At 63.5% G+C, this 26,475-nt stretch overlaps 1 protein-coding gene across 11 annotated transcripts in view; it reads right to left on the minus strand.

Annotated features, from left to right (window-relative positions):
- Window positions 1-3,763: 3,763 nt before the first annotated feature.
- The window catches only part of RIPOR1 (RHO family interacting cell polarization regulator 1), a 33,986-nt gene continuing 11,274 nt past the window's right edge, over window positions 3,764-26,475 (minus strand). For 4 of the 11 annotated variants that reach the window (XM_074583370.1, XM_074583371.1, XM_074583369.1 and 1 more), the window contains 21 exons: window positions 16,505-16,631; window positions 14,086-14,235; window positions 13,676-13,754; window positions 13,332-13,355; window positions 12,773-12,826; window positions 12,512-12,664; window positions 12,362-12,425; window positions 12,239-12,282; window positions 11,910-12,035; window positions 11,534-11,682; window positions 11,177-11,306; window positions 9,258-10,064; window positions 8,681-8,820; window positions 8,125-8,299; window positions 7,834-7,969; window positions 7,526-7,687; window positions 7,224-7,382; window positions 6,662-6,858; window positions 6,457-6,540; window positions 6,100-6,190; window positions 3,764-4,759 (listed from right to left, as the gene is read on the minus strand). In XM_074583370.1, the coding sequence (XP_074439471.1) occupies window positions 4,662-4,759; window positions 6,100-6,190; window positions 6,457-6,540; window positions 6,662-6,858; window positions 7,224-7,382; window positions 7,526-7,687; window positions 7,834-7,969; window positions 8,125-8,299; window positions 8,681-8,820; window positions 9,258-10,064; window positions 11,177-11,306; window positions 11,534-11,682; window positions 11,910-12,035; window positions 12,239-12,282; window positions 12,362-12,425; window positions 12,512-12,664; window positions 12,773-12,826; window positions 13,332-13,355; window positions 13,676-13,754; window positions 14,086-14,235; window positions 16,505-16,605 (3,123 nt within the window). In that variant the 5' untranslated portion in view covers window positions 16,606-16,631 and the 3' untranslated portion in view covers window positions 3,764-4,661. Of the gene's footprint in view, window positions 4,760-5,793; window positions 5,858-6,099; window positions 6,191-6,456; window positions 6,541-6,661; window positions 6,859-7,223; window positions 7,383-7,525; window positions 7,688-7,833; window positions 7,970-8,124; window positions 8,300-8,680; window positions 8,821-9,257; window positions 10,065-11,176; window positions 11,307-11,533; window positions 11,683-11,909; window positions 12,036-12,238; window positions 12,283-12,361; window positions 12,426-12,511; window positions 12,665-12,772; window positions 12,827-13,331; window positions 13,356-13,675; window positions 13,755-14,085; window positions 14,236-16,504; window positions 16,632-20,119; window positions 20,257-22,700; window positions 22,835-26,475 lie in introns of those variants that run through there. The other 7 variants (XM_074583376.1, XM_074583377.1, XM_074583374.1 and 4 more) reach the window with 6 other exon arrangements.

A 26,475-nucleotide genomic window follows, 5' to 3' on the forward strand; every position in this document is an offset into this window, starting at 1 on the left:
TGAGGCCCCAGCTGTCACCCAAGGAGTGGTCCTTGGAGAACGAGCCCGCGTGTGTGTGCCTGACAGCCCTCCGAGGAACGCGTCCGTGATCATGAGCATGTGGTTCCACACGGACTGCTTAGCCGTTCAAATCATTTCTCCGTGCCCTAGTGAATGCCTTGGAAACCTGACTTCATACAAGCCTGGGATAAAGCGAGAGGTCCGACTTTGATGCCAAACTACAGCCCCCTAAAAATGACTTGGCATCAAGATTTGAGTCATTTCTTACACAGGAGGGACGATGGGAGCTTGTGACACTCCAAAGTGGCAGCGTCTGCTTGGGGTCGTGCTGGCTGGTGGGTGCGCTTGGTGTCACAGCCTGGGCAGCTGCACCGACGTCGTCCAAGAGGAGGGTTCATTGGCTGATCGGTTATTTCATGCTGATGACCTGCAGGGGCTCCTCAGGACGCTACCCTGAGACCAGCAGGTAAAAACTGATGCCGCAAAGTGCTCCAGAATCCACACGCACCCCTTTAATTAAAAGGAAAACAGCAGTAAATGGGGAAAGGAACGTTTTTCCAAAGCCAGACCACGTGGATAATGTAACCGTGACACAGACACCCTCCCACGGGCTGCAGCTCCTACAAGAAAAGCAAGTAGCTGCTGAGCACAAGCACGTCCGTACGAGAGGGAGATGTTTTAAGCGCTGACACAGATTTGGCTGACAAACGTGGTGCTGGCAGGCTGTCTCCTTTGAAATCGCAAATGCGTTGCCACAAAATGCGCTCTGCGGTGCTGCCTCGGTCCCCGTGTGCTGTGAGAGCGGCTTCCAGGGAGTTCATCCCACGGAGCCGTTCCTGTGCAAGGGCTGGAGGAGACGTTAAGTCCCGGAGGGAAAAGCTGAGTCCCCTGCCTCCTTTCAAACAGCTGGCTCTTGTGATGGTTGTCCTGCTCCACCCCAGCCCTTAGATTAAAAAAAAAAACAACAAAACCAAGCAGGATGCAAACTGCAGTGGAGGTTTTAAATGAGTGGTGTCCAAAAAAACACGACTTTTTTTTAAGTTTATTCCAGTTAAAATGGCAATCCTGGAATTCCAGGTGGCCCGGCAGTGTCCGTGGGGCAGAGGTCTTTGGTGATGCTGGGGTTCAGAGCAAGGGGCTGGGCAATAGATTCCTAAATTAATCTGTCTGGGTTTGGTTTTTTTTCCCCAGATATTCTTAAAGCCACATAAATAATGAGAGTATTTCTTGCAGTTCCAGGAGCAGAGTAATTTTTTTCCTGGCCTGCAGCTCCCTGCCTGCCCTGACAGACGCCTGCTTTCCTCCTCCCATCTCTCTACAGCCAAGGTGGAGCTTATCTTGGAAGGCGGGATTGCGCTGCAGGGACGGGGCTAAGTTTCGTCAGGGCAAGGAGGACACCCGTGGAGGTGAGTGAATTGAATTTGTGGCTCTGGCCACTGGGCTGGTTTTATTTCCAGGAGTCATTCGGGGGTGGTGGGGGTGGAAAAGAAACCAAACCAACCATATAAGATGTCTGGGCCACTTTCCACCCCTCGGGTGCTCTTGTCCACAGTTGTGCGTGCCAGCTGGGGCCCACATCTCCTGCTGCCTACAGCTGAGTGATGCAGTGCTTTGGGAGAAACACTGCTTCCCTCCTGGGGCTTCTGCAGCCCCCAGAGCAGTTGGAGGAAGGCTAAGTGAGCAGTGATGCAGCAAAGTGTCCCCTGGTTCCCTCCATCCCGCAATCCCATCTCCAGACAAAACCGCGTCCCAAAGTGGTTACGCTGAGGTGGCGTCCCCATCTGGGACACCCCACGCACCACGATGTGCTATTATGCAGCGCTAGCATGGAGCTGCCTGCTGGCTGTGCCCTGCCTGTCCGGCAGCGGGTGGCATTTCTGCCTGAGCCAGCCCAAAAGGCTCTGCTCCCGTGAGGAAAAAGGACATGGAGGCTATAACCTGCTGGGACTTGGAATCATAGAATCGTCTGGGTTGGAAGGGACTTTTCAGATCATCGAGTCCAACCATCAGTCCAACACTGCCAAGTTCACCACTACCCCATGTCCCTCAGCACCACGTCTGCCCGGCTTTTAAATGCCTCCAGGGATGGCGACTCCACCACTGCCCTGGGCAGCCTGTTCCAAGGCTTGATAACCCTTTCGGTGAAGAAAATTTCCCTAATCTCCATCCTAAACCTCCCCTGGCGCAACTTGAGGCCATTTCCTCTTGTCCCGTCGCCTGTTCCCTGGGAGAAGAGACCGACCCCCCCTGGCTACACCCTCCTTTCAGGGAGTTGCAGAGAGCGAGAAGGTCTCCCCTCAGCCTCCTTTTCTCCAGGCTGAACACCCCCAGCTCCCTCAGCCGCTCCTCACAGGACTTGTGCTCCAGACCCCTCACCAGCTCCGTTGCCCTTCTCTGGACACGCTCCAGCACCTCAGTGTCTTTTTTGTGGTGAGGGGCCCAAAACTGGACACAGCCCTCGAGGTGGGGCCTCACCAGTGCCGAGCACAGGGGGACCGTCACTGCCCCAGTCCTGCTGGCCACACTATTGCTGATACAGGCCAGGATGCCGTTGGCCGCCTTGGCCACCTGGGCACACTGCTGGCTCATATTCAGCCGGCTGCCCACCAACACCCCCAGGTCCTTTTCCAATGGGCAGCTTTCCAGCTGCACTTCCCCAAGCCTGTAGCGCTCCAGAAACCCTGGGAAGAAACCCTGCTGTAGACTTGCTCGGAAACCGCGGGAAGCGCCGATGGATGGACCCTGCTCGGCCTGGGTACCATAAATCCCCCAGCTCCACCAGCGCTGGCAGTGCCCACGCGATGATTGCCAGCTTCAGCACGGGTTGGCTGGCAGTGCCACGGGGCCATGCTGTGGGGGTCCCTGCCTCTGCTGCTCCAACCCGCTCCCCTCCCAGGACCAGAAGGGCCAGTAAGATGGTTGGAGCAGCTGTCGTACAGGAAGAGGCTGAGAGAGCTGGGACCGTTATGCTTGGAAAAATGAAGGCTGGGGGGGGGTGGGGTGTCTTATCCCTGTCTATTCATTCCCCGGGGGGAGGGGTAAAGAAGATGGAGGCAGATGTTCCTTGGTGGTGCCCAATGCGTCAAACTGAAATTGAAGTGCAGGGATTGGAGTTCAACTTCAGAAAAGCTTTTTCTGTGAGGATGGTCAAGCGCTGGCACGGGCAGGCCAGAGGAGTTGCGATAGGACAAGGCTTAATGGTTTTAAACTAAAAGAGGGATGAGTTAGACTAGATGTAAGGAATGGTGGTGAGACGCTGGCTCAGGTTGCCCAGAGGGGTGGGAGATGCCCCATCCCTGGATCAGGTTGGACGGGGCTCTGAGCCACCTGCTTTTGTTGAAGATGTCCCTGCTCACGGCAGGGGGGGGTTGGTCTAGATGGCCTTTAAAGGTTCCTTCCCACCCAAAACTATTCTACGATCTCCATCCTTGGAGATACTCAAGACCCATCCAGGTGTGGTCCTGAGCTCTGGCTGACCTCCAAAGGTCCTTTCCCACCTCAACTATTCCGTGAGTCTTTGATCCATTGTAGCTCGGTGACAAGACACCGCACCAAGGTACAGAAGACAGTAGAAACCAGGGATGCCCCGGGAACAGCGACAGCGTTCCACGCTGTCGCTGTTCCCGGGGCATCCCTGGTTTCGGTGGCTCCCTGGGCTGGTCATCCCCATCGTGCCACCCTCCAGCTACGCTGACCCCCAACTTACCCTGCCCCCCCCGAGGGCAGCGGAGCCAAAGAAACACCCGCACAGCGAGACCGTCACTCAGTAAAAGTTTTTTGGTTTGTTTTATATTTTATTTTATTTTATTTCTGGTTTAAAATCAAAATTAGTTGTTCTCTGTAATTACATTATATATAGATTTATAGAGACATTATAGAAAAGAATTTTTTGCTTTTGTTTTTCTGCAAAAATCTGTAAATAAAAAATAAAATAAAACAACGACGACGACAACAACAACAACAAAAAAAAAAATGGTGGCAGCTTCTGTCCGTCCGTCTGTCCGTCCCTCTGTCACTCCTCCTGCCCCTGCCCTCCCCTGCGCTTCCCAGCAGAGCTGGGGCCACATCTGGCTACGCTCCCTACGGCCACAGCCGGGGAGGGACAGGAGCACGTGGAGCTGGAAAGAAGAAACGCCAGCAGAATATATTAATATCTCATATTTCACTTTATTTAAGTCCTGGGGACTCCAGGTGGCAAAAAGGGCAGCAGTTCCCCTGGAAAGAAACGGTGTGGTTTCCAAAGTGCAAGTCCTTCCGGGACAAGGGCATGTGCCCACGAGCGAGAGGAAGGCAAGAGGAGGCAGAGAAATCCCAACGTCTCCCTGCCGCTCCGGTCCCAGCGGCGGAGAAGGCGGGGGGGGGACAGGAAGGGTGGGCTCCCCCATGTATATTTTAAATAGCGATCAGAGGGTGGGATGTGCAGCGAGGTCCCCCCCTGCCCAAGGGTGCGGGACGTGGCACCCGGCGCGGGGTGGGTGGTGGGGGAAGCGGTGCTCCGTAAGGCAGTGTGCGGCTGCGGCCGGTGCCCAGCGGGGGGAATACTGCGCTGTGCTGCCCGCAGCCGGAGCCGCTGGGTCCTGGACGGCTCCGTTTCCTGCGAGCCCGGGCGGCCTGGCGGTGCCTTTGCCCTCGAGGGATGGCGGGTGGCTTTGCGTGGCATCTCAGAAAGCTGTACTGGCCATGCTGGCTGGTGCAAAGATCCTCGGAAGGCTGTCCAGGGTCTCCTCCAGCCGCCGGTGAGCTGATTTACCATCTTCCCCTGCAAGTACACACTGCGGTCAGTGAACCCAACTGCAGAAACTCTGTGCCCTGCCCATCCCCAGCTGCCATCCCTGGATTTTCCAAGGAAACGTGGCTACTGCCCGGCAGAGCTGAGCTGGTGTGCTAAGGCCACGGAGTGAGACCTCTCTTGTCCTCCTTGGGCAGGTCCCAGCTGGGATCCGGCTCAAAAAACCCCCAGAGCTCCTGAATCAGATGTTGCGAATCCTGTTCTTCGGCTGCCTGCTGTACCTGTGCCCACGCGGGGCTGGGATCACCCACGTCGGGGCTGCCGGAGCGCTGCCCTGGGGAGAGCCCAGCTTGGGCCAAAGGGGCTGGGGCTCGGGGCTGTGCCGGCTCCAGCGTCTCAAACAGCTGCACGCACTGGCACGGGAATCACGGGATGGTTTGGGTTGGAAGGGACCTTAAAGCCCACCCAGTGCCACCCCCTGCCCTGGGCAGGGACACCTCCCACCACACCACGTTGCTCCAAGCCCCGTCCAGCCTGGCCTTGAACACCTCCGGGGATGGGGCAGCCACAGCTTCTCTGGGCAACCTGGGCCAGGGGCTCACCACCCTCAGAGTGAAATATTTCTTCCTGAGATCTCGTCCAAATCTCCCCTCTTCCAGTTTGAAGCCATCACCCCTTGGCCTATCGCTACATGCCTTTGTAAAAAGTCCCTCTCCAACTTTCTTGTAGAGTCCCAAGGGCTTCCCCAGGACCCCCCGGGCACACACAGGGAGGCACACATCTGCGCTACAAGCTGGCTCTGAGATCTTCACCCGGCACCCCCACTCGCCAATCTGCCCACAGCGGCCACCCCCAGCAAGAGGTGGTGACATGGACAATCTGCTGGGACATGGGACACAAGGCGTCTACGAGTGCCAGGGTGCCACGGAGATGGGCTCTATGAACAACCAAGACACACAGACTCCAAAACGTGACATGGCTGACAGGCTCTAAGACGGAGACATTCGTGAGCAAAGCGGCAGGAGCGGGGACGGGAGGGACGAGGACGGCTCACGTGTCCCAACCTGTGCAGCAGCTGCCGCGATCTGGAGGCCTAGAAACCCACTCAGATGGTTCTCTCAGTGCCATCTAGCAAATAATAAATAACAACCAGGCTTAGCGCTCTGTGGCCACAGCATGCCTGGCCCTCGTTGCCCGCTGCCCGCTTGCTCTTGCCCGGCAGAGCTTGGGGCACGATGAGCCAGAGTGCGCGGGGTTAGGCAGGGACCAGCCCGGGACCCCCTTCTCCCGCGGGCGCTGCCGGCACCTGGAGATGCCGCTCGGGATGCGGTGGGTGGGGAGGGAGCGGAGAGGAGTGGTGGGACACTCACCGCACAGCATCAGGCTCTGCTTGGCTGCCTCCCGCACAGGCTCCTTGTCGGTTTGGCACAGGTAAATCAGCTGCTCGATGCTCTCCTTGGCCTGCGGGAGAAGGGACAAGGTGCTGAGCAGGGCCGGAAGCAGGGACACAACCCACGGCGCAGGAAAGTCCCCCGTCCCGTCCCTTCCCTCCCCATTTCCCTGCCTGCCCTGCCCCTTCCTGCTTCTCCGGCGCGTTGGGGGCACCCCCAGCTCCTCTCTCCTGGGAGCAGGAGGCTCTGCAGGTGTATCCGGACTTGCCGGCCACATGCGATTCCTTTTCCTCCAGAAGATGCAGCTCTGCTGCCTTCTCCCCACGTCCCTCTCACCTTCAGGCAGCCCAGCGCCGCGCACCCTGCCACGCGCGTCTGCACCTCCTCATCCTCCAGCTGCTCCAGGTAGCACACGAGAGCCTGGGGGATGTGGGTGGGTGACATGAGGGGGTCAGTGTCACCACCCGCAGCAGAGCTGGGGGGCAGCACCCCGGGGACCGTGGCGCCAGCCCACCTCGTCCCCGGCTTGCCCATCACGTACCCGTTGGCGGAAGCGGGGGTTTTCCGCCAGGCTGCGGAGCTGGGCTGACACGGCGCTCACCACCTTGCTGTTGCCTTCCACGAGAAGCAAGCTCAGCGCCTTCAGTCCTTCCTTCTTCAGGCGGCCCTCGGGGATGCGCTTCAGGGCACGCAGCACCACGTCCTGGTCGTCCGAGTTGAGGTTCTGGGCCAACAGCGCTACAGGGAACCGCCAGCTCAGCCAAGGTGCGGGGAGCCCGGTGGCACTGCCCGCACACCCCTGATGCCACAGGGAACCCATCCCCCGGCACCCTGTACCCACACTGGGCAGAGGTGGACACCACATAGGGTGTCAACGCATGGGGCTGCTGGGGCACCCAAGCCAAGAGGCTGGGGACCTACGGGAAGGACCAAGGGCGCTCAGGGAGGCAGCGTGCACTGGATCGGACCTACTTGCCCACCCCAAGGATGGCTGAGCCTCTGGGTGATGCCCCAGGGCACAGTGGCGGTGCTGCAGGGTGACCCCCATGGTGGATGGTCCGGCGCCCCATGTCAGGGTCTAGGGAGGGTGGGAGGGCACCCACCTTCCTCTGCCAGCTCCATCATGTAGGTGTCAAGCACCAGGGTGCCGAGCGACTCGAAGTGGCTCCAGTACTGGAAGATGGTGACCTGCTCGCCCTGGGCGCCGCCGGGCCGCCGGGGCAGCCGCCGATTCAGCACGTCCTCCACCAGCTTCACACACACTGCGGGAAAGGGCCGGGGTCAGGGCGCGCGGCAGCTGTGGCCACCCCTCCACGGGGCTCCTGGCACCCCACTCATGGTCGCCCAGAGGGGCTGGCAACCCTCTACCCAAACACCCCTGGGAGAGAGGTGTTTGCCCACTCACCGGCATCGGCCAGGCCGGGGTGCCGCTCGCTGATGGGTGCTGCGTACTGGGCGCTGAGCGCCTGCAGGAACCGCTCCACGGGGCAGGTGTAGACGTTGGGCACCTCCACGCAGCGGTCCCAAAGGGGCAGCACGCCCTCCTTCCGCGTCGAGAACTGCACCACTGCGGGGACAGCCGCTGTCAAGCCTCCCCGGAGCGGGGCACAGCAGCACAGCCCCTCGCTGCCCAGCCATGCCAGCGAGGGGGGACCGGTCCCCACGCAGCCCCCCAGGGTGGCAAGGATGGTCCCCTCGGCTGCGTGTCTTTACCTTCGGCGGCAGAGCTGGCGGCTCCCGCTCGTTCCTCTGTCAGCTGGCACACGATCTCCAGCACTTGCGCCTCCCGCATCAGCCTGTCCAGGGCGTACATCTCCCGGCACCGCAGGGGACCGAAGGTGCCCAGCTTCTGCAAGGCACGGCCAAACCGGGGACCTCAGGGACGCAGCTCACCGCCCACACCGCAGCATCCACGCCGCGGTGAGACACCCCACGAGGGGGGACACCCCAGGGCATCCCTCCCCAGGAGGTCTCCTGCCACCACGCCCCAGCCCCCATCCTCACCAGCAGCAGGCGGTTGCAGTTGTTGAGGTGAAGCACCAGGGCCTTGTCCAGGAACTCGTTGCCGGTGCTCAAGGGGTCGGTGCTGGCTTCGGAGCCGCTGCACATACCGGTATCGTCTGCCCCCGTCTCGCCGGCGCTGGGGGCCCGGCTGCCGCGGCGGGGTCTGCCAGCCCTCCTGCAAGCCAGGGAGGGACCGAGGCAGTGGGTCAGCGTGGGAAACCTGGACCCAGCCCTTCCCCACCCACAGGGACAAAGCTGGGCCGAGTTTCTGTAGGACCTAAAGCATCACGGCATCAGGGCTGGGTGAAGGAGCAGGTCCTGGGGGCACAGGGTACGGGGGCTGCCCCCTAGCCCAGCCCCCATGGAGAGATGCGGGGTAGCATTGTGCCACCAGAAGGGCCACATCCTGCTGCTTTGTGACCTGGACCTGCCCTGAGGTGTGATGGGCCAGTCTGAATGTGCCTGGGCACCCGGGAAGAGCTGGGCATCCCCCATCCCAACTACTCTAGGGCCACATCCTGCCCCGCACCCCCATCCCGCCAGCCCCGCTGTGCACCTCTCGTCTTGGAGAGGCTCCTCCTCAGAACCTTCCGAGTCCTCCATGTCGGAGGTGTTGAGGAAGCTGAAGCTCTCCAGCGCATGCTCCACCGTCAGGCTGATGCTGGAGGCTCGGCTGAGGAAGACGCCCTGCTTCTGCTGCGGAGGAAGGCATGGCGGCATCAGATCCTGCCTCGCCAGCCAAGACAGCCCTGCCACCCACATGCCATCAAGGATGGACGGGTCCCCCTAGTCCCCAGGCACTGCCATCAGGAATGGCTCTGCTGCTCTCGTCCCTGGGCACTGCCAGCAGGGATGGACCCGTCCCCCTAGTCAGAGGAATCAGGGATGGCCCCGTCCCCATCATCCCTGGGCACTGCCATCAGGGATGGCCCTGCCACCCTCATCCCTGGGCACTACCAGCCAGGGATGGCCCCATCCCCATCATCCCTGGGCACTGCCATCAGGGGATGGCCCTATCCCCATCATCCTTGGTCACTGCCAGCAGGGACAGCCCTGTCCCCATCACCCCTGGGCACTGCCAGCAGGGACAGCCCCGTCCGCCCCATCCCCAGGCACTGCTGGGAGCCCCTCACCAGCAGCATCTCCTCCAGGTGCTTGAGCTCCCGCTCGAGGGGCTGCAGCTCCGGGAACTGCCCCCGATAGTCGTCCAGGGCCGAGCCCAGGAGGCCAATGGCCTCCTCCAGACCCGAATCCACCACCTTCGCCCGCGGCACCTCGGGGACGCCAGCAGCCAGCAGCGGGGCCGGGATGGGCCTCTCCTCCGAGGGGGCTTGCGCCAGCGCCGCCGTGACCCCAGTGCCACAGCTGCCTTGTGACGGCGCCTGGCTCTGCACCGGCTCATCCCCGCCGGCCTCCACCTCGCAGGTGGTGGCCCACGCCGCGGTGGCACGGGGCTTGGCCTCGGCGCCCCTGTCCTGCCCTGCCGCGGCGGCTGCCACCGGGGCACCGGGGAGGGGGTCCGCATCCTGCTCGCCCGTCCCCATGTCCTCCAGGCTGGGCGCGGGCTCCCAGGGGCTCTCCACAGCCTTGGCCTCCATCGTGGCATCCACGCTGGCCTCGCTGATGTGGCTCAGAGTCCGGGAGTAGGGCACATGCCCGTTGGCCACCGCATCCTTCTTACGGCTGCCCAGCTCCTCCGGCTGGCTCCCGGCAGGGGGGACACAGACGCCGCCAGCCCCAGCCCCAGCTTCCTCCGGCTGCTGGGAGAAGGAGATCTCAATGGCGGGGGCGGAGGCCTGCACCTCGGGCTGCACGATGGGCTTGTGCGCGGCATGGCGGGCGCTGCCGGACAGCTGGGGGCTGGAGGAGTCGTCCGAGGACTCGGAGGAGATGGACCAAGCTGTGCCGTTCTCCAGCTCCTCCTGGCGCCGCAGCATGTTCTGGGGAGGGGGGAAAATGGTGTCAGCCAAGACCCTTCTGCCACCCCCTTCAACTCCTCTGGCTGCCTTCCCTTCAACCGGGGGCAGGATCCGGCCAAGCTGGAGGACACCGAGGCCACTGCGACCACCAGAGCCAGTTGCCACAATGCCCTGGCACAGCAGGACAGGTGGCAAGGACCTGGCCGACTGTGGCTGCCCCTTCCAGCCCTGCACCCTGAGCCATGCCGGGGTGTAGTCCGACTCCCCAGGCCCAGCCACGCACGCCCCCGAGCCCTGGGGTGCACAGCAGCCATGACAGAGTGCAATGTGTGGAGCCGAGGACACCACCCGCCATGGCTGCACGGATGGCACCAGCTCATGGGCGCAGCACCGGCCATCACACCAACATCCCGCCAGCGGTTCACCATCACTGAACCAGCGCCACGCCAATGCCGTGTTAGCGTGACACCAGCACCACGCCAGCAGCACGCCGGTGCCACGCTGGCAGCGTCACACCAGCGCCATCCCACCAGCATCACGCCAATGCCACGGCACAGCACACCAACGCCACCAGTGCAGGGACACGGACAAGCCTTCTACTCACTAGTGCCCAGCTCTCGCACGAGGGCGCACGGACAGAGCGTCCCCAGCTTGGGGAAATGTCTCCCCAGACCCCGGCCTGGCAGGATCAGGCCTCTGGGCATCAGCAAGGGCTAGTGAGTAGAAGACAAGGAGCTACGGCTACTGCGGGAGGGCCACACCGCTGGGCTAAGCTACTGGCCGGCTCCAGCCCTCGCACTTACGCGGCCCTGCTGCGGGCATCTCCCGAGCTCGGCCGAGGAGACGTCGCCGCAGGAGCAGCTCTGAGACAGCTTCTCGAAGAGTGTCTCCCGAAAGATGTCCAGCAAGGACCAATCGTGCTTGTCGGCCGCCCGCCCCGGGCTCTTGGGCAGAGAGAAGAGGAGCTGTGAGCGCGGGAGGAGCAGGGGCCAGTACCGGGGAGCCACGGCCGTACGGCTGGAGAAGAGCTGCCCACCCCCGTCCCCAAGCCGTGCCACCCTCTGGGACATAGCCTGGACACATCCCCGCATGGAAGCCCTCACCCGAGCAGCCCTGCCCGGTGTCACACTTACATAGAAAGCCTGTTCCCGCAGGGACGGCGTGTCGGGCGGGCTCTGGTTGTAGGTGGAGAATCTCTTGTTCACCGTGGAGGCCTTGTTGACGGTGCTGGCTGCCGAGGGCTGGTCGTCCTTGTCGAAGGGGCTGGGGAGGAGAGCAGGGAGGTGAGGGGCGTGTGCCAGCCCAGGGAGGGGTCTCAACCCTGCTCCGCAGCGAGCAGGACACCAGGATGCCATTCGGTCAACCTGTGGCTTCCCATAATGCAGCCTAGTTTTGGGATGGGAGCCCAGGGTGGGCCACCTCTTGCCAGACCACGCCAGGTGTCCCCAGCCCTGCCACATGCTACCAGAAATGCCCGCTGAGGTACTCACTTCCAGGTCACCTCCAGGCTGAGTTTGAGGGTGCCCAAGTCGTTGATATCCACAGCCACTACCTGGGGCAGAGCCGCAAAGAGGTCCTTGGTCTCGCAGGACACGTTGCCCACCACAACATGGTTGGCCAGGCTCTTTAGCTCCGTCACCTGGGGAAGGAGAAGGAAGAGAGGATAAGGTGAAGCCATGGACTTCGTGGATGCTGTGCGCATCCATGCTGTGTGCCAGGATGCCACCACCACCACCAGATGGCCTCCTCCCACCCCAGAGAGGGTGAGGTTTGGGTGAGGTTTAGGTGAGGTCCTGCAGGGAAGCCCTGCTGGGAAGCAGGGTGGCAGCTGGCCCCACATGGTCCCTGCCCCTTTCTGCACCGTACCTTGATGGAGAGGAACTCAGTGACGAGGGGCAAGAAAACCATTTCCTCGCTGTCCCACACCTGCTTGCTGTTCACCTCAATGCGCCCCCGCAGCTTCCACCGCTGCCGTCCGTACTTCATGAAGATCTGGGGACACAGAGGGGTGGGTATGGGGGAGACACAGCCCTGGGGTGGTGGGTGCTCCCTGCGCATCCCCGGGCATGGCTAGGGACCCATGCCACCCACCACCACCCTGCAACATGCTTCCACGCCAGCGCCCACCTACACCCCCCAGGCACCCCAAGAACCAGAGGAGAAGAGCAGATCCCAACCCGTAGAGTCCCACCAACCTCGTACTGGTCACCAGCACAGAGCCGGGCAAAGCCTGCCAGTCCTGCAAGAGAGGGCAGAGGGGCGTCAGCAGGCAGCAGGCAGGCAAGGCGGCAGGGCAGGGATGGAGCGGGACGCGTTACCTTTCATCCGGACGTGGAACTCGCCCAGCTGGCTCTCCAGCTCGTTCTCCAACAGGCACATGTTCTGTGGACAGACGGACGGACGGCACCCATCAGCAGCCATCCACGGGACCCAGCACCCTGCCAGCCCACTCCAGCCGGCTGCCTCACCTCCGTGTACTCCTTGTAGCCCTTGCTGGCCTCGGCCAGGCTCTCGCGTGCCTCCCGGCTGCCCGGCGAGCCCGTGCTGTAAGCCTTGACCATGTTGTGGGCTCCATCCCGGAGCCGCCGCTGGATGCAATAAGCCTCGTAGAGCTCATCTATCTGGAAGGACAGGCCCAGGCTACAGTGAGGGGCAGGGCAGGGGATGGCACTGCCATCCCAGCACTGCACCCAGGGAGCCCCAAGGTGACCCTGCTCCCCAGCTCTCACCTTGCTAGCATGAAACTCCAGGCGACGCAGGAAGCGCTCGATCGACTTCACTTGCTGGAAAAGCAGAGAAGACGGCATGAGAGGCAGCCCAAGCCCTCCGGAGAGAAGCCGCCGGGCAGGATGCGCCCTGCTGCGTGCCAAGGCTGTGGCTGGGACAGATCGTGGTCACCAGCCCAGCCTGGGAGGTGTGGGGTGGCAGCCGGCAGTGACCGGAGCAGAGGCTACGCTTGCACCCACGCACTGCAGCATCCTCCAGCCTCCCCTGCTCCAGAGGGTCCCCCAGGAGACACACGAGGTTCCGGGGCTAACTCAGAGCTAACCCAGGCTCAGCACTCCCCAACCACAGCTTTTGTTTGCAAGAAGCAGGCTACAAGCCCCTGTCTGTCTCTGCTTCGTCCCCTGCCCAGACCCAGCCTGCCCGCAGAGCCCCCATCCCACCCCGCAGGCGCTCTGTCGCGCAGGGGACGGGGGACAGGCAAGTGGGGAAGGGGCTGGCAGTAGCACATCCCTGGCCCAAGGATGGGGGAGACAAGGGGGACAGGGCACGGGTCCCGCTTACCTTATCCAGATCGTAGAGAAAGCCCTGGAGGAGAGAGGAGAGGGATAAGACGCAGCACAAAGCCAGCTCTGCCCACCCAAGGAGACCCAGTACATCGCACAGCCACCACCCGTAGCACGTTGGCGGGGACATGCAGCACCCAGACGGGGCTGGGGAGTGCATGACAGTAGGACAGGAGCCCCGTGCAGCCCAGCACCAGAGCCCAGGCTGGCCCCTGATGTCCCTACAGAAGCAGGTCTGCCCCGGGGCACAGGTGGACCATGAGCTGCCCCAGCTGTGCCCACAACCCCAGCCGTCTGCCCCAAAGCATTGCTCCCCGGAAGGTTCTTCCCAGCAACACTCACCAAGCGTGAATTCCTCTTGGACTCACGGATCTGGGTGCTGAGCTTCTCCAGTTCCAGCTGGTGCACCTCCAGGTAGGCTCTGTGGGCAACGACACCACAGGGGTCAGGCTGGGACACCTTGCCCAGGGCTCCTGCCACCCACAGCCCACACCCACCCAGTACACGTGGCCCCGCATTCCCGCTCCAGCACCCAGGCAAGGGAGCCCACAAGCGCCTCTACGTGGGACGTGGTGGGATGCAGGACCCCACGCAGCTCTGGGACGCTGAGGCACTGTGCTCAGGAGACCCGGCATGGCCCTGCCTGGTGAGAGGAGAGAGCTGCCAACCCCAACCCACACAGCAAGCTGTCCCCGTGCCCCTCGGGGCTCCCTGCCTCCAACCACCCAGCCATGGGGAGCCCCAGCACTTACGTCAGGCCCTTCTTGAGAGCTTCGTACACCTCGTCCAGGCGGTTGGGCTGAGGCACCTTGGGTGGTGGGGATTTGTGGGACATTGAGAACATCCTACTGACCCTGGAGCCAGTCTTGCGGGAGACGGTGGGGGTGAAGGGCGAGAGGTTCCTGGGGAGAGAGGAAGGCAAACCCAGGGCGGCCGGGGTCAGCACACAGCACCGGGATCAGCCTGGGTGCCCCAGCCTGCCGGGGACTCTGTCTGGAGGTCTAGGATGGAGGCCAGGTCCGCCCGGACCTGTCTGCCTCTCCCAGGACTCCCCAGCAGCCAGTCTAACCAGCCAGCGGGGCCGGGCGAGAGGGGGACATAAGGCTGGGCAGTGCCGCCTGCCCCGGGTGTCCGCAGCCCCCTCGATGCATTTGGCTGCCCCAAAGCCATGGGAAGGATAAGGAGAGACCCACAAAGCTGGTGGTGAAGAGCAAGGAGGTAACCCCATCCCAGCAGGGTCCGAGATGCTGAGGTAGCCTCTGCGGTGGTCTGGGGGTCCCAGGCGCCAGTCGGGGGGAGCAAAGGCAAACGGAGCTGGCACCAGCAGCAGCCAAGCTGTGTTCCTGGAGTGCCTGTGGGGACATCTCCACCCCCAGCCACCCTCCAAAAGGGTCACGCTCTGCTCCATCCCCAGCACCCCAAGTTGCCAGGAGCATGGAGATGCTCCCTGTAGTCTGGGCACTGTGTCAAGGTGACACAAGCCACAGGCTTGCTGTCCCGCCACCGTGTGCTCCCAGGGACAGGCAAGGACCCCAGCATGGGAGCATCCTAGGGACAAGCACCCCATCCCACAGTGCAGCAACACGGGGCAGGGACATCCTCACTGATGCTACGCCTCTCCAGATGTCACCAAACCCACCGTATGGAGCTGCCGGCTACCCGTTGTCTCCACCTGCCCCACCGCCACCTTGGGGACCTCCCCCGGCCGACCTGAAGGGATGCCGACCCAGCACCCAGGACGCGAACACCACCCTTCCTGCCTTGTGCAATGGAGCAGCTCCCCAGCCCAGCAAGCAACGCCCCGCTCAGACCGGCTCTTCCCTTCCTCCTTCCAACGCATCGTCGCGCCACCGGCGCCCGGGAGACACCACAGGCTCCTCAGTTCCCAGCCCCGGGACGGACCTCCCATCCTGTGCCGCTCTTTGCAGGAGTGGCCGAAAGACTTCCCCGAATCATTGGTGGGGGAAAATGAATGTCTTGGCCTCCTTCCAAGCCAGAGTGATGGGTAAGCGCTTGATTTCCACCATCTGTCCTCATTCCCGTCCTCCAGGACCCCTGGAGGCATCTCCCACAAGCATCTCTCCACCAGCCACTTGGCTGCGGGCATCCAAAAGTCTTCCCTCTTCCCTGTCCCCAGGCGAGTTCCTCTGGCACCCCTTGACCCAGTGACGTGCTGGTGGCCTGGAGAACTTCGCTTGGCCCAGAGGCTGGACAGGAGCTGGGCACAAGAGCCAAGCAGGGCTGGAGGTCTGCTTCCAGCCATGGGGACGTTCTACCTGGGCTTGTGCCCACCCAGCAAAGGTGCCCATAGCCTGGCAAGGCAGCTTGGCACTACTCTCCCCAGCCCTTTGGCTGAGCGATGTCTCTCCCCCAGCACCAGTGGATGCACTGGGAAGTCAGGAGCCTGGCTGGGTGCTGGGAAAAGGGATTGAGAGCATTAAAGTCCTGTAGCCCAAAGCTATGGCGTGCCCATGTCCTGAGAACCAGCTGCAACAGGGTAGCCAGGAGCTAGGGACGGTGCGGAGGAGGGTGGCAGGGACGAGCAGCGCGTGGGGTGACTCTCACCGCCGTGAGGTTCAGCAGAGAGGAGGAGGAAGGGTATGATGGGACCATAACATCACCAGCGGCCAGAGAGGATGAGTAGGGAACGGCTGCTCCTCGCAACGCAGTGGATGGGCAGCCAATAAAACCTTTCAGCCACAGGTTTGAAATGACCCGGAGGAAACCCTGATTCACGCCAACCCTCAAACCCCAAAACCAGCCGCCGCAGGACGTCAAGGCCGTCGAGACACAATGCTTCAAAGCTACCTCAGCTCCTTCACCGCACCCATTAACCATGATGAGATGGTCACACGGAAGCTCTTAAAAGCTGGCTGAAGAACGAGGGTGAGTTACACCTGCCCCCTCCATACTCTGGTGGCAGCAGCCACGGGGTTGCAGGGTCCTCACCCACCCTGGGACACAGCACAGCAGAGGGTTGGGGTGATGTCTCCCATCTCCATGCTCCCTACAGCCTCCCCTGTGACATCCCCTGGGTACCACAAAGGTCCCTGAGGGAGATGCCAGGACAGCGGGTTGGGAAAGTGCCTCGGGATGCACAGCAGGTCCCGCCACCACGCCCAAGCCTGTCCCTGTCCCTCATGGCCCGCAGCATGAGCACCCATCTCCTACCTGAAAGGCCGGTCGGCTGTCGAGTTCACTCCGGCGAAGGACTGGCTTCTATTGATCTTGGTGACGAGGACTCGGCGCTGCGGGCGCACAGACAGTGACATCGTTGAGTGTGACCTGGAGGGCCTCCCTGGGGGACATGAGAGAGCGGGGTCAGCAGCAGCGGGGTGGGAAAACACACGCAGGCAGGGCTGCCACCGACACCCAGACAGGAACGGCACCCAAGGGCCAGGGCTGGGAGCCTTCCCTCCCACTCAGCCCAAAGATGCTCCCGGTGGCACCAGGGTCGCAGGTCCCACACTGTCCCCAGCAACAGGGTTGGTGCCCTGCCCTGGGTGAAGCAGAGCTCCGGACACTGCGACCACTCAGCGAGGACAGACAGACGGACGCGCCCCAGCTTGATCCCCCGGGAGCCAAAGGAAGGGGCTGATGCCCAATGCCTACTGTGGCCCTTCCTGCACACGACCATGGCAAATCCCCCGCTGTGCCCCAGCCCAGCCACCTCCTCCTGAACCGTCTCATCCCATGTCCCGCTGTCGCCCGTGCCACGCCGCTGCAGGAGCAGGAAGGGCGCGGAGCCGGAGCTGGCTGCCCAGCCCTTCGCTGTCTCTGCGCTGGCTTCCGCTCGCTCCGGCAATCAGGAGGGAAACCCGTGGACAACAAAGCGCTTTGGAAAGTCCCCGGCTTTGCCAGGAGCTCTGCGTCGGGGAAGGAAAGGCCGAGCCATTCCCTGCTGGACCCTGGAAGGTCCGCGCAGGCAGCACGTGTCCAGCCCCACGGCCACCGCAGCCATGCCCTCTGATCGTGGCAATGCCAGAGACGATGCCAGGAGCCCCGAACCAGCTGCCGGTACCCGCCTGTCCCCGCAGTGGCTGGTGCAGTTGATGTCAGCCAGGGCAGAGCAGATTTCTGAGTCTTGGGGCCCTGACCCAGCTGCCACCCCATGTCACAGGGAGCATCGCCGCAGCCCTGGTTGGGGGCTCAGCAAGGGAGGAGCCCAAGAGACAAGACAAGAACAGGGGAGCCCGGGGCTCCTCCTGGCCCTGCCACCCCCAGCAGTGCCAGCAGGGCACACGGGGGAACCCAGCCCGCAGGGCAGCCGCAGAAGCAGGGCAGAGGCTGCTGGATGCTCCACTTCACCCCGGCCATCACCGATGCCAACTCGGTCCCTCTGTCCCCGCCAGCCCCCAGAGCTGAGCTGTGGGCTGGGGAGCCAGGAGCTGCCGGGGATGAGCCCACACGGTGCCCGGCGGTCATGGACCCTGCCGGGGAAGGCTAAGCAGGGCCCCATGGATGCACAGCTTCTCCGGCTGGTAGATGGGGCCAAGCTAACCCCAGACAGAGCCACCTCCCCACTCCCTAAGGGGCTTACTCTGCCTTTCCTTCTGCCCCAGCACAGCCATCAGCAAGTCCCCGGCCCCAGCAGCACCAGGGATGGCACAGGGACACAGACACCGCTAGGGCTCCCCCCGCATCGCCACCATTCCCACTCCTTCCCAGATGATGATCCCAGCTTGAACCATCCCGGCATGGCACGCACCTGCTGGGCCATCGGCAGGGATCCCCCCGGCGCTGTGCTCCCCGCCACCCCGCAGCCATGCCATCACCGCCCCGCACACCAGGCTGGGGCCAGGCATTCGCAGCGCTTGGGATGAGCCGGAGCCGTTTGGAATCAGAGCCAGCCACCGCCGATAACCTCCATCCCAACGGAGCCGGGACGCAGCAGGTCCATCTGGTCTCCCTCCGGGCACTGGCGTCCCAGCCCAGGATCACAGAGCTACTCTGTGGGTGCTACCGCCTCGACGTTATCTCGGTGCCAGTCCCTCCAGTTTCCAGGACAACACTGTCCCAATTAAGCTCATTAGGAGGAGCTGTAATCCCTAGCAGCCCGGCTGACCTGCAAGGCCTGGGCAGATTACCCCCTGCAGGGCTGTTTAATCTGCCCCGCACTGAGCGAGCAAGGCCCATGACACCAGCACTTGCTGCCCCAGCTGGGCGTGACAATGGCTCACCTATAGGGAAAGCACCCAGCACCCCTACCATGGGGCTCTCCACATGTGGGGCAGGTCACAGCTCCTATGGGGTGAGCACAGCCCTGCCAACCCATCCTTCTCCAGCCCACGTTGCCATATGGGAGCATGGCAGGGGGGCTATAAGGAGGGTCACCCAGGCAGGAGCCTGCACTGTGAAGAAGGATGCAGAGGGCATCACAGGGGGAGAAGGATGCTGCGGAGGAGAAGGATGCTGAGGGTGCTGCGGGGGAGAAAGATGCTGAAGGCATCACGGGGAGAAGGATGCTGCGGGGGAGAAGGATGCTGAGGGTGCTGCGGGGGAGAAGGATGCTGAAGGCATCACGGGGAGAAGGATGCTGCGGGGGAGAAGGATGCTGAGAGTGCTGCGGGGGAGAAATGCTGAAGGCATCACGGGGAGAAGGATGCTGCGGGGGAGAAGGATGCTGAGGGTGCTGCGGGGGAGAAGGATGCTGAAGGCATCACGGGGAGAAGGATGCTCTGGGGGAGAAGGATGCTGAGGGTGCTGCAGGGGAGAAGGATGCTGAAGGCATCACGGGAAGAAGGATGCTCTGGGGGAGAAGGATGCTGAGGGTGCTGTGGGGGAGAAGGATGCTGGTCGCATCACAGGGGAGAAGGATGCTGGAGGTGCTGTGGGAGACCAAAGCCCCAGCACAACTCCCCCGGAGAGTCAGAGTGATGCCCAGCCACTCACCCAGACCCCTCACAGGCTCCAGCAGCCACCCGAGGCTCCTGCACTGGCACGGGGAGCAGTGCCGTGAGTGGTGGCCGCTGGCAGCACCACGTCCCTGCGCTCCAGCCCAGGGACCCAGCTCTCCCCCCAAACACCGGCTGCAATGCACTGCACCACGAGGCCAGATTGCCGTCAGGATGGGTGCAGACCTGAGTCGAAGGGACAGCGCAGCCCCAGCACTTGCTGCCAGCCAGCCCAGTGCCTGGCCTCGGGCACTGGCAGCTCCTGCCAGCGTCAGTCTGTCTGCCGTGGCACCCTGTGTCCCCAGCCTGGCACCCTGCAGCCCAGCTCCTCTGCCAGGACCCCAAACCCACTTCAAGGAGGGGGGACACCGTACCCTGGTTTGCGGAGCTGATGCCCCGGGAGCCCCAAGGATGCTGGAGCCCGGCACAGGCGGGCAGCCAGCAGGGTGCCGGAGGGCAGCGCTGCCTGCGTGAGGTAGGGCAGGCAGGGTGGGGGGGTCTCCGCTCCTGGCACGCTTGGCTCAACAGCGGAGGAAAAAAACCCCGGCGTGGTGCATTCCTGACATTACCGAGATAAGAGGTACCTGGTACCACGGCGGAGCAGAGCCCGGGGCACGCTTGGAAGGGGCCATCGGCCGCCGCATCTCACCCAGGGTGCTGAGCCCTGCGCCAGGCTTACCAGGAGGCTGGCACCGGGCACAGCACTGGCGTGCTCATGTCCCTGCCACGGGCTGAGCCCAAAGCACGTCCCTCCCTCTCCCGAGAAGGAGCCATGGGGGTCCTGCCCTGAAGGTCTTGTCCCCAGTGGTCCAGTCCCTGCCAACCCCACCACCCCCTGCCCTTAATTAGAGCTTCAGTGCTAACGAAGCAACCTCCCGACCAAGCTTTTCACCTTGCCGTGCCTGCGCCGCAGACTGCCAGCAGCTCTCCCAGCGTAACAAATGCAATCCTGGGAATCAGTCCGTCTGTCCGTCCGTCCGTCCCCGGCCAGCGCTGCCCACGGGCAGTGGCCGAGAAGGCAGAGCAGCCAGATGTGAGCAGCTGGGTGGGCGGCGTGGCCGGGGGGTGCCGGAGCCCACCTCGGGGCTCTCCAGCCCGGCCGCCAGCTCACTCCTTGCTCGACGCCCGGTGCTCTGGAGATGATTGGGATCCCAAGAATGCTGGTCGGAGCAGCGGAGGGGGCAGTCCGACCGGCTGGGTTGGTCCCAGCTGGTTTCTGTTTCCGACACTCAGACACCAGCCTCAGGTCGCTCCGGCGGGTTTATCAACGCTGCCCTGGTCGGAGACGCCCCAAACTGGCTCCCCCCAAACCCCCCCAGCCGCACAGCCCTGGCAGCTGGGGGTGCTCCGACCACCATCTCCAGTAATGATGTCACTTACTGGAGGCCAGCGACACCCAGGGTGTCACCCCACCCAGGGTGGCCGACCCAGCACCCCAGGGAGCAGCACCCACCACCAGCCAGCAGCACCCACAGCCCCCCGACGGGCTTCCCCAGGAGGGGCTGGCAGGGCTGGGCTGTGGTCCCCATACCAATGGCACTGCGGCCACCTCCCTGGGCACAGCGGGGTACCGGTGGCCCCCACGGCGTGATGGCCACGGGACGGTCCATCCTGTCCTCGGCATCTGTGGCAAGCGGGGGGTCCCCCCACCCCACGCCAGCAGCATGACCCCCCTCCTCCCACCCTGGCACCCTTGGGCGCACGGCGGGGGCGACCTCGGGAGCCTGCGAACTCAGCCCCTTGGCACGGCTCCCTCCGGCCCAGGCGCTGCATCCTTGTTTGCACAGCTGCATCCCCGCGGCCCTAACCCAAGCCCGTACCCCAGCTCCCCCCCCATCCCCGGCCCCTTCCGGCCCCGGGACGGCCCTTGGCCGGCTCCCGGCGTGGGCTGGAGCAGCTCTTCCCTCCCATCGCCTCTTGTCCCTCCCCAACACACAGGATGGGAGCATCCGGGGACCGACGCCATGCCGCCTTGGTCACAGGGAGCCTGGGACGCCTCTTCCCTGACCTCCTCCATGCTCTGCCTCTCCTCCAGGCAGGCAGGACCCCCCAACACCTTGCCCCCCATGCCCAGCGAGGAGGGGGACTGGAGTTTTTTGGGAGTTGTGGATGAGCTAGTGAACAGCATCCTGGCTCCCCATGGCTCACCCAGGAGAGAAATTCCCAGCTGTAAGGCGGCAGGAGCAGGGGATGGCGGTTTGGGGGTTTGATGGGTGCCGGGTGCTCATGGCGGCGGGGACACGGTGGCTGTATCCACCCTCAGGGCCGCGGGAGGCCGGCTGGCTCCTTGGGCCAGAGTGGGAGGGCAGCAGGAAAGGGAAGGAGCTGCGAATGGGAAGAATTGGAGGAAGTGCTTATTTACCCTGTGGAGTATCCCCGAGGAAGGGCAGGGCAGGGCACAGCGCAGGCAGACACTCACGGCTGGCTCCCCAGGGAGGGGCTCGCAGCCGCCCACCCCGCCACCCATCCCACCGGCTCCCAGTTCGCAGCCAGAAGGGGATGAAAGCTCCAAACTGGGACCCAGGGAGGTAGCCACCGCTGGGGCCAGGGGGTTTTCCCCAGTGCCTGGCTGAGCTCAAGCCCAACTTTTTTTCTAGGATGGCTCCTGAGAGCCAGCCCAGGGCCACCAGGGTCCCAGTGAAGCGGGTCCCCCACCACCAAAGGCACAGACCCAGCACCCAGCCAGGATGCCCACGGCTTTGGAGGCCTGAGGGCCATAGCTCACCTCCATGCCCTGCTAGATGAGACTGCAGCCTGCCCAGGGGCACCAGAGTGGGCTGTGACCCCTCTCAGAGCCGCTGACATCCTCTGGAAGGATCCACCTGGGGTTGGCATAACCTTGAGAAGGTCCCACATGCCACCTTTGCCCCTACCTGCTCACCTCCAGGATGGCTACCAGTAACTTCCCCCCACCCCAAATCCTGCCCAGGCAAGTTGGCCCCTGTGCGCGAGGGCAGCCCCAGGACCCTCCGTTCTGCTCAAGTCCCCTGAGGCCACCGTGCCAGGGACGCTCAACCCGGAGCCGGGCTCTGCTTGTCCTTGTTAGCACAAGATGCGGCAGGTACAAGGGGGAAAAAAACAATTTGCCGAGGAAAGCTGCGCTGCCGTGATGTCTGGGGCGCATCACCGGGGAGCGGAGGGCAGCCGTGGCCCCTCTCCTGCCTCGAGATGCAGGGCCCAGGTCTCAGCATGGGCAATGGCAAGGCTGGGCAGCTGGCGGGTCCTATCCTGCCATAGACACCCCGTCCTGACACCTCGTCACTGCACAGCGCAGTGACAACCGTGTCCCTTGCAAGCGGCGAGTACCCATGTCCCTAGTGCCCCTGGCAGGGAGAGCTCTCCTCCCAGGGAAGCTGCTTGCCCACAACCCCCCCCAGCTTGCCTGATGGCGTCACCCCGAGAGTCTCAAACAGCTGGAGGTCCCCAAATTAACAGTGTTTGCCGGGGGCTCCGGTGCTGCCGGCGCTCGGTACCTTTTGGTTTGCCGTTCATGGCGGGCTGTGGCAGCACGTCCCCCTCGGGCTGGGGTCGGCGTCCCGTGCAGCGCGGGCGGCTGTTGCTCTCTCATGCCGTCCGTCCGTCGTCCGCCTGTGTGTGGGGGCTGGGGCCGGGAGGGCTCCCCCCGGGCAGCAGTCTCCTCCCACACTTCCCCTGGGCTGACATCACTGCCCAGCGCCGTAGCCCTGGACGAGACTCAAGGGCTGGGGACGGCAGGACGGAGGACAGGAGGACAGAAGGACGCCCGAACCCCTCAGAAGGAGGGGGACCCCACCAGCGCCGGCTGCCCCAGGAGCAGGGACGGCACGGCTCGGTCCCCATCCTCCCCTCCCCACCACCCCCCTGAGGAAACTGAGGCACACAGGGGAGGGGACCACACCGCGGGTCACCACGGTGCAAACTCAGGACCGCAGCCTGCGCCGGGCACCGCAGCGTCCCCTGCCAGCCCTGTCAGCCTCACGCCAACCCCCCCGCAAGACTGCTCCCTGCGGAGCACCCCTTCCCTCCGGCAGCCAGGGCAGGCCACGAGCCAGGGAGCACACACCGCCCAGCCCAACGCACCGCTGGCCCCAAGCTCATCCCTGCTCCAGGGTGGGGATGCTCCAGGCACCGTCCCTCGCCCCCATCCCCGCCGGCTCCGCTGCGGGCAGCCACAAAGCCGTGGGCAGAGCGGGCAGCCGACGCTCGCACCACTGCGGGGAGCGGTCCCGGCAGCCCTGCTGCTCGCGTCTGCGTTGCTTTTTTAAAAAATATATTTATATACACAAAACCGCCATGGCTTTGCTACAGGCTTCCCACGGCACGCATCCATGTGGGCACCCTGTCCATGGGCACCCCGTCCGTGGGCACGCAACAACACCTAAGAGCCGCTGGGAAAAGGGTTTCCTTGCTCAGATGTCCCCAGCTTGTGTTGCCTGGGTCTCCAAAACCTCGAAGGGGCCGGCTTTCCAAAATGCTGGCTGCCATTCCCATGTGGGAACCAAGGATGCCCCGCTTCCCGCGGAGGTCGCGCTCCCACGGGGCAGTGTGGCAGAGCCACCTGCCCCCCCCCATGCCAACCCCAGCGGCACCTCCCGGCCCCACAACTCACTGGCAGAAAGCACAGGGATGTCCTAAACGACCAGAGGGATTCTGGCACAGATGGGACCCCCCGCCATGGGGTCCTGGTCCTGAGTCACCCCCCCTCCAGCTCAGACGGAGGAGGCTGGAGCAGCCAGCCCAATCCAGGCTGGGACCGGCTGCCATCACCACGTCACCGGGGCAGGAAGAGACACCTCCCTCCCAGGCTCCTTTCCTGTTTGCTGCTGCTTTTAGAGCGAGGTCAGGCCAGGTTCGGGAGGAAAAGCATTGGGACAGAGTCTTGTGGGGGTGCTTACAGAGATAGGGTGCTCCCGGACACAGCTCACCCCCTCCCTAGAGGGTGAGCCACTTGCGGGGCTGCTTCCCCGGCCCGGAGCTGGTCCCCTCCTTGCTGGTCCCTGCACAGGATGGGACAGGGACACTGCAGGGAAGGAGAAGCATCTGCGGCTCCCTTGTGGGGTGGCATGGCTCCCCCACTGCGGGCACGCATGCTTGTGGCGCCGGGGCCAGCCACAGCCAGGCTTGGCGAGCTGGGTCTTGCAGCGGTGCCACTAAAGAGCGCTGCGCCCCAGGGCACCCTCTCGTTCTGGTGTCCGGGTGGGTGCCTGGGTTGGTGCCCAGGCGGGTACCCAGCGCCAGCCCCACTGGGAAAGCAGCTGGGGCGAGAGCTGGTGAGACCGGTCTGGCCGCGAGCAGCAGCTGAGAAAAAACCACCCCAGGACTGGCAAATAGAGGCATTTTGCCGCCCACCTGCCTGCAGCCTCCATGCCAATGTCATGGGCATGGAGGGGAGCCAGCAGCCCGGCTCACCACAAAGCATGGTGAGGAGGGACCCATCTCCATGCCAGCCCTCAAGTCCCGACCCGGCAGCTGCTGAGGGCAGGGGGTCACTGCCCGGCTTTTCACCCCTTGCTGCTTCTCCTTGGGGGAAAGCGTGGCTCCCAGCACCGCCCTGGGACCCACTAGCCTTCCGCAAAGCCTGCGCCGCGCTGGCAGCCATGCGGAGCCGCTGCCCGGCACACGGCCAGGCAAGGCGCCCGCAGCGAGGGCCCATGCCAGCTCGTTTGTTCTCATTAAAGGTTAATGAGAAAGCCATGCTAAAGCTGCCGGGAGCTCCGGGAGAGGCGTTCCCCAGTGCCACGCAGAGTGAAGGGACGTCCAGGCTTCCCTGCCAGAGGGGTGACGGCCAGGCTGTGCCACTCGCGGGGACTCTGCCTCCCCATGGCCACGCCTGTGGCCCCATAAAGGGCCGTGGGACAGCTGGTGTGCGGGCAGGGAAGGCAAACCGTGTGGCACAGCACCATCCCGGGCATCCCCCATAGGGACACCGCCAGGAGCAGGCAGGAGCTGGGCTCGAGCATTCAAAAGCTGGCAGAGGACGCTGGAGGAGGCTGCGGGCACGTGGCGGCCGACGTCTCCTCCGAGCACCTCGTGGCACCCCGCGCGGCACTCAGCAGGGCTTGCCAGCTCGGGGACACCTTGCCAAGGGAGGGCAGAGGAAGGGCACGAGCCCAGCCAATGCCACCAGGGCCTGTGTGGTAATTGAGTTAAATGAATCTCTGTCCCTGGCCTGGCTGGTGACAGGGAGCGGCTGCAGGGAAGGGGACAGCCCCATGGCGCCGTAGGGCGCTGGTCACCCCTCCAACTCAGCGGACTTGCCCTGGATGCTCACCACCCAGCTCGGCGCAACCAGCCAGGGCAGCTGCCTCCATCCCTCCTAGGCAGCAGGGACACACTTTTTGGGGGTGTCCCTGTCATGCCCTCCTCTTGCCAGGCCTGGGGAGCTGCCCCGAGCATCCCCACCCCAACTGAACATGCAAACAAACCCCTCCGTGGGCAGCCGAGCTCGGACACACATATACAGCCATGGCCAGGCAGAAGAAAATTCCAGACACCCCAGGAGGACGTTCCCACTTCCCTGCCATCCGTAGGATACAGCACTGGCATCCCAGAGACCCCAGTTCCTGACAGCACCGAGTCCTGGGGAGGTTCCCCGGCTGCTCCCTGCTGGCCCTGGGACCACCAGCACCGAGGCTGTGGCCACCCAGCATCACCCAACCCCTGGAGAAGCCACCAGCCCCAGGAGCACGCTCCCCTGGTGGCACCAGCGCCAAAGGCCAAAGTGATGAAGAAACTATTTCAAGCTGTTCCCGGACAAGTGCTCCCCGAACACAGACACCCTTGCGTGGTGAAGAACGTCACCACAGTTGGAAACGCAGCACCAAAGGACACATGCCAGCCTCAGCAAGCAGAGGTCACCGCTGGCCAAAAGAGGCTGGGGAGACCAGTGCCAGCATGTTAGGCACCAGCCTGGTGGGGGGCCAAAGAGCTCCTGGCCATGGGGGAGACCTTGGAGGGGGCGGGAGGTGATAATTCTGGCAAGAAGACCCACCGTCATGGCTTGAAGGAGAACCATGGTGAGTGACCAAGTGACGCGTGGCCTTGCAAGAGCCAGTGCTGCTCTGGGAAAGCTTGGTCCCTGAGCTGCAGGTGGTCACCACCACCACGGCGCCACAGCCGACCCCTCTAACTTTATTTTTTGCAGAAACCGGCAAAGCCAGCTCCAAAAAAACCTGGCAGCCCAACGCCGCAGATCATCTGCAGAGTTTTTTCTGCAGGTTGATGCCCCGAGGGCCGGAGAAGGAGCAGCCCTTGTGCCAAGCTAGGCTG

The sequence above is a fragment of the Larus michahellis genome, chromosome 4 (genome assembly GCF_964199755.1).
Source record: "Larus michahellis chromosome 4, bLarMic1.1, whole genome shotgun sequence".
Taxonomy (NCBI): domain Eukaryota; kingdom Metazoa; phylum Chordata; class Aves; order Charadriiformes; family Laridae; genus Larus; species Larus michahellis.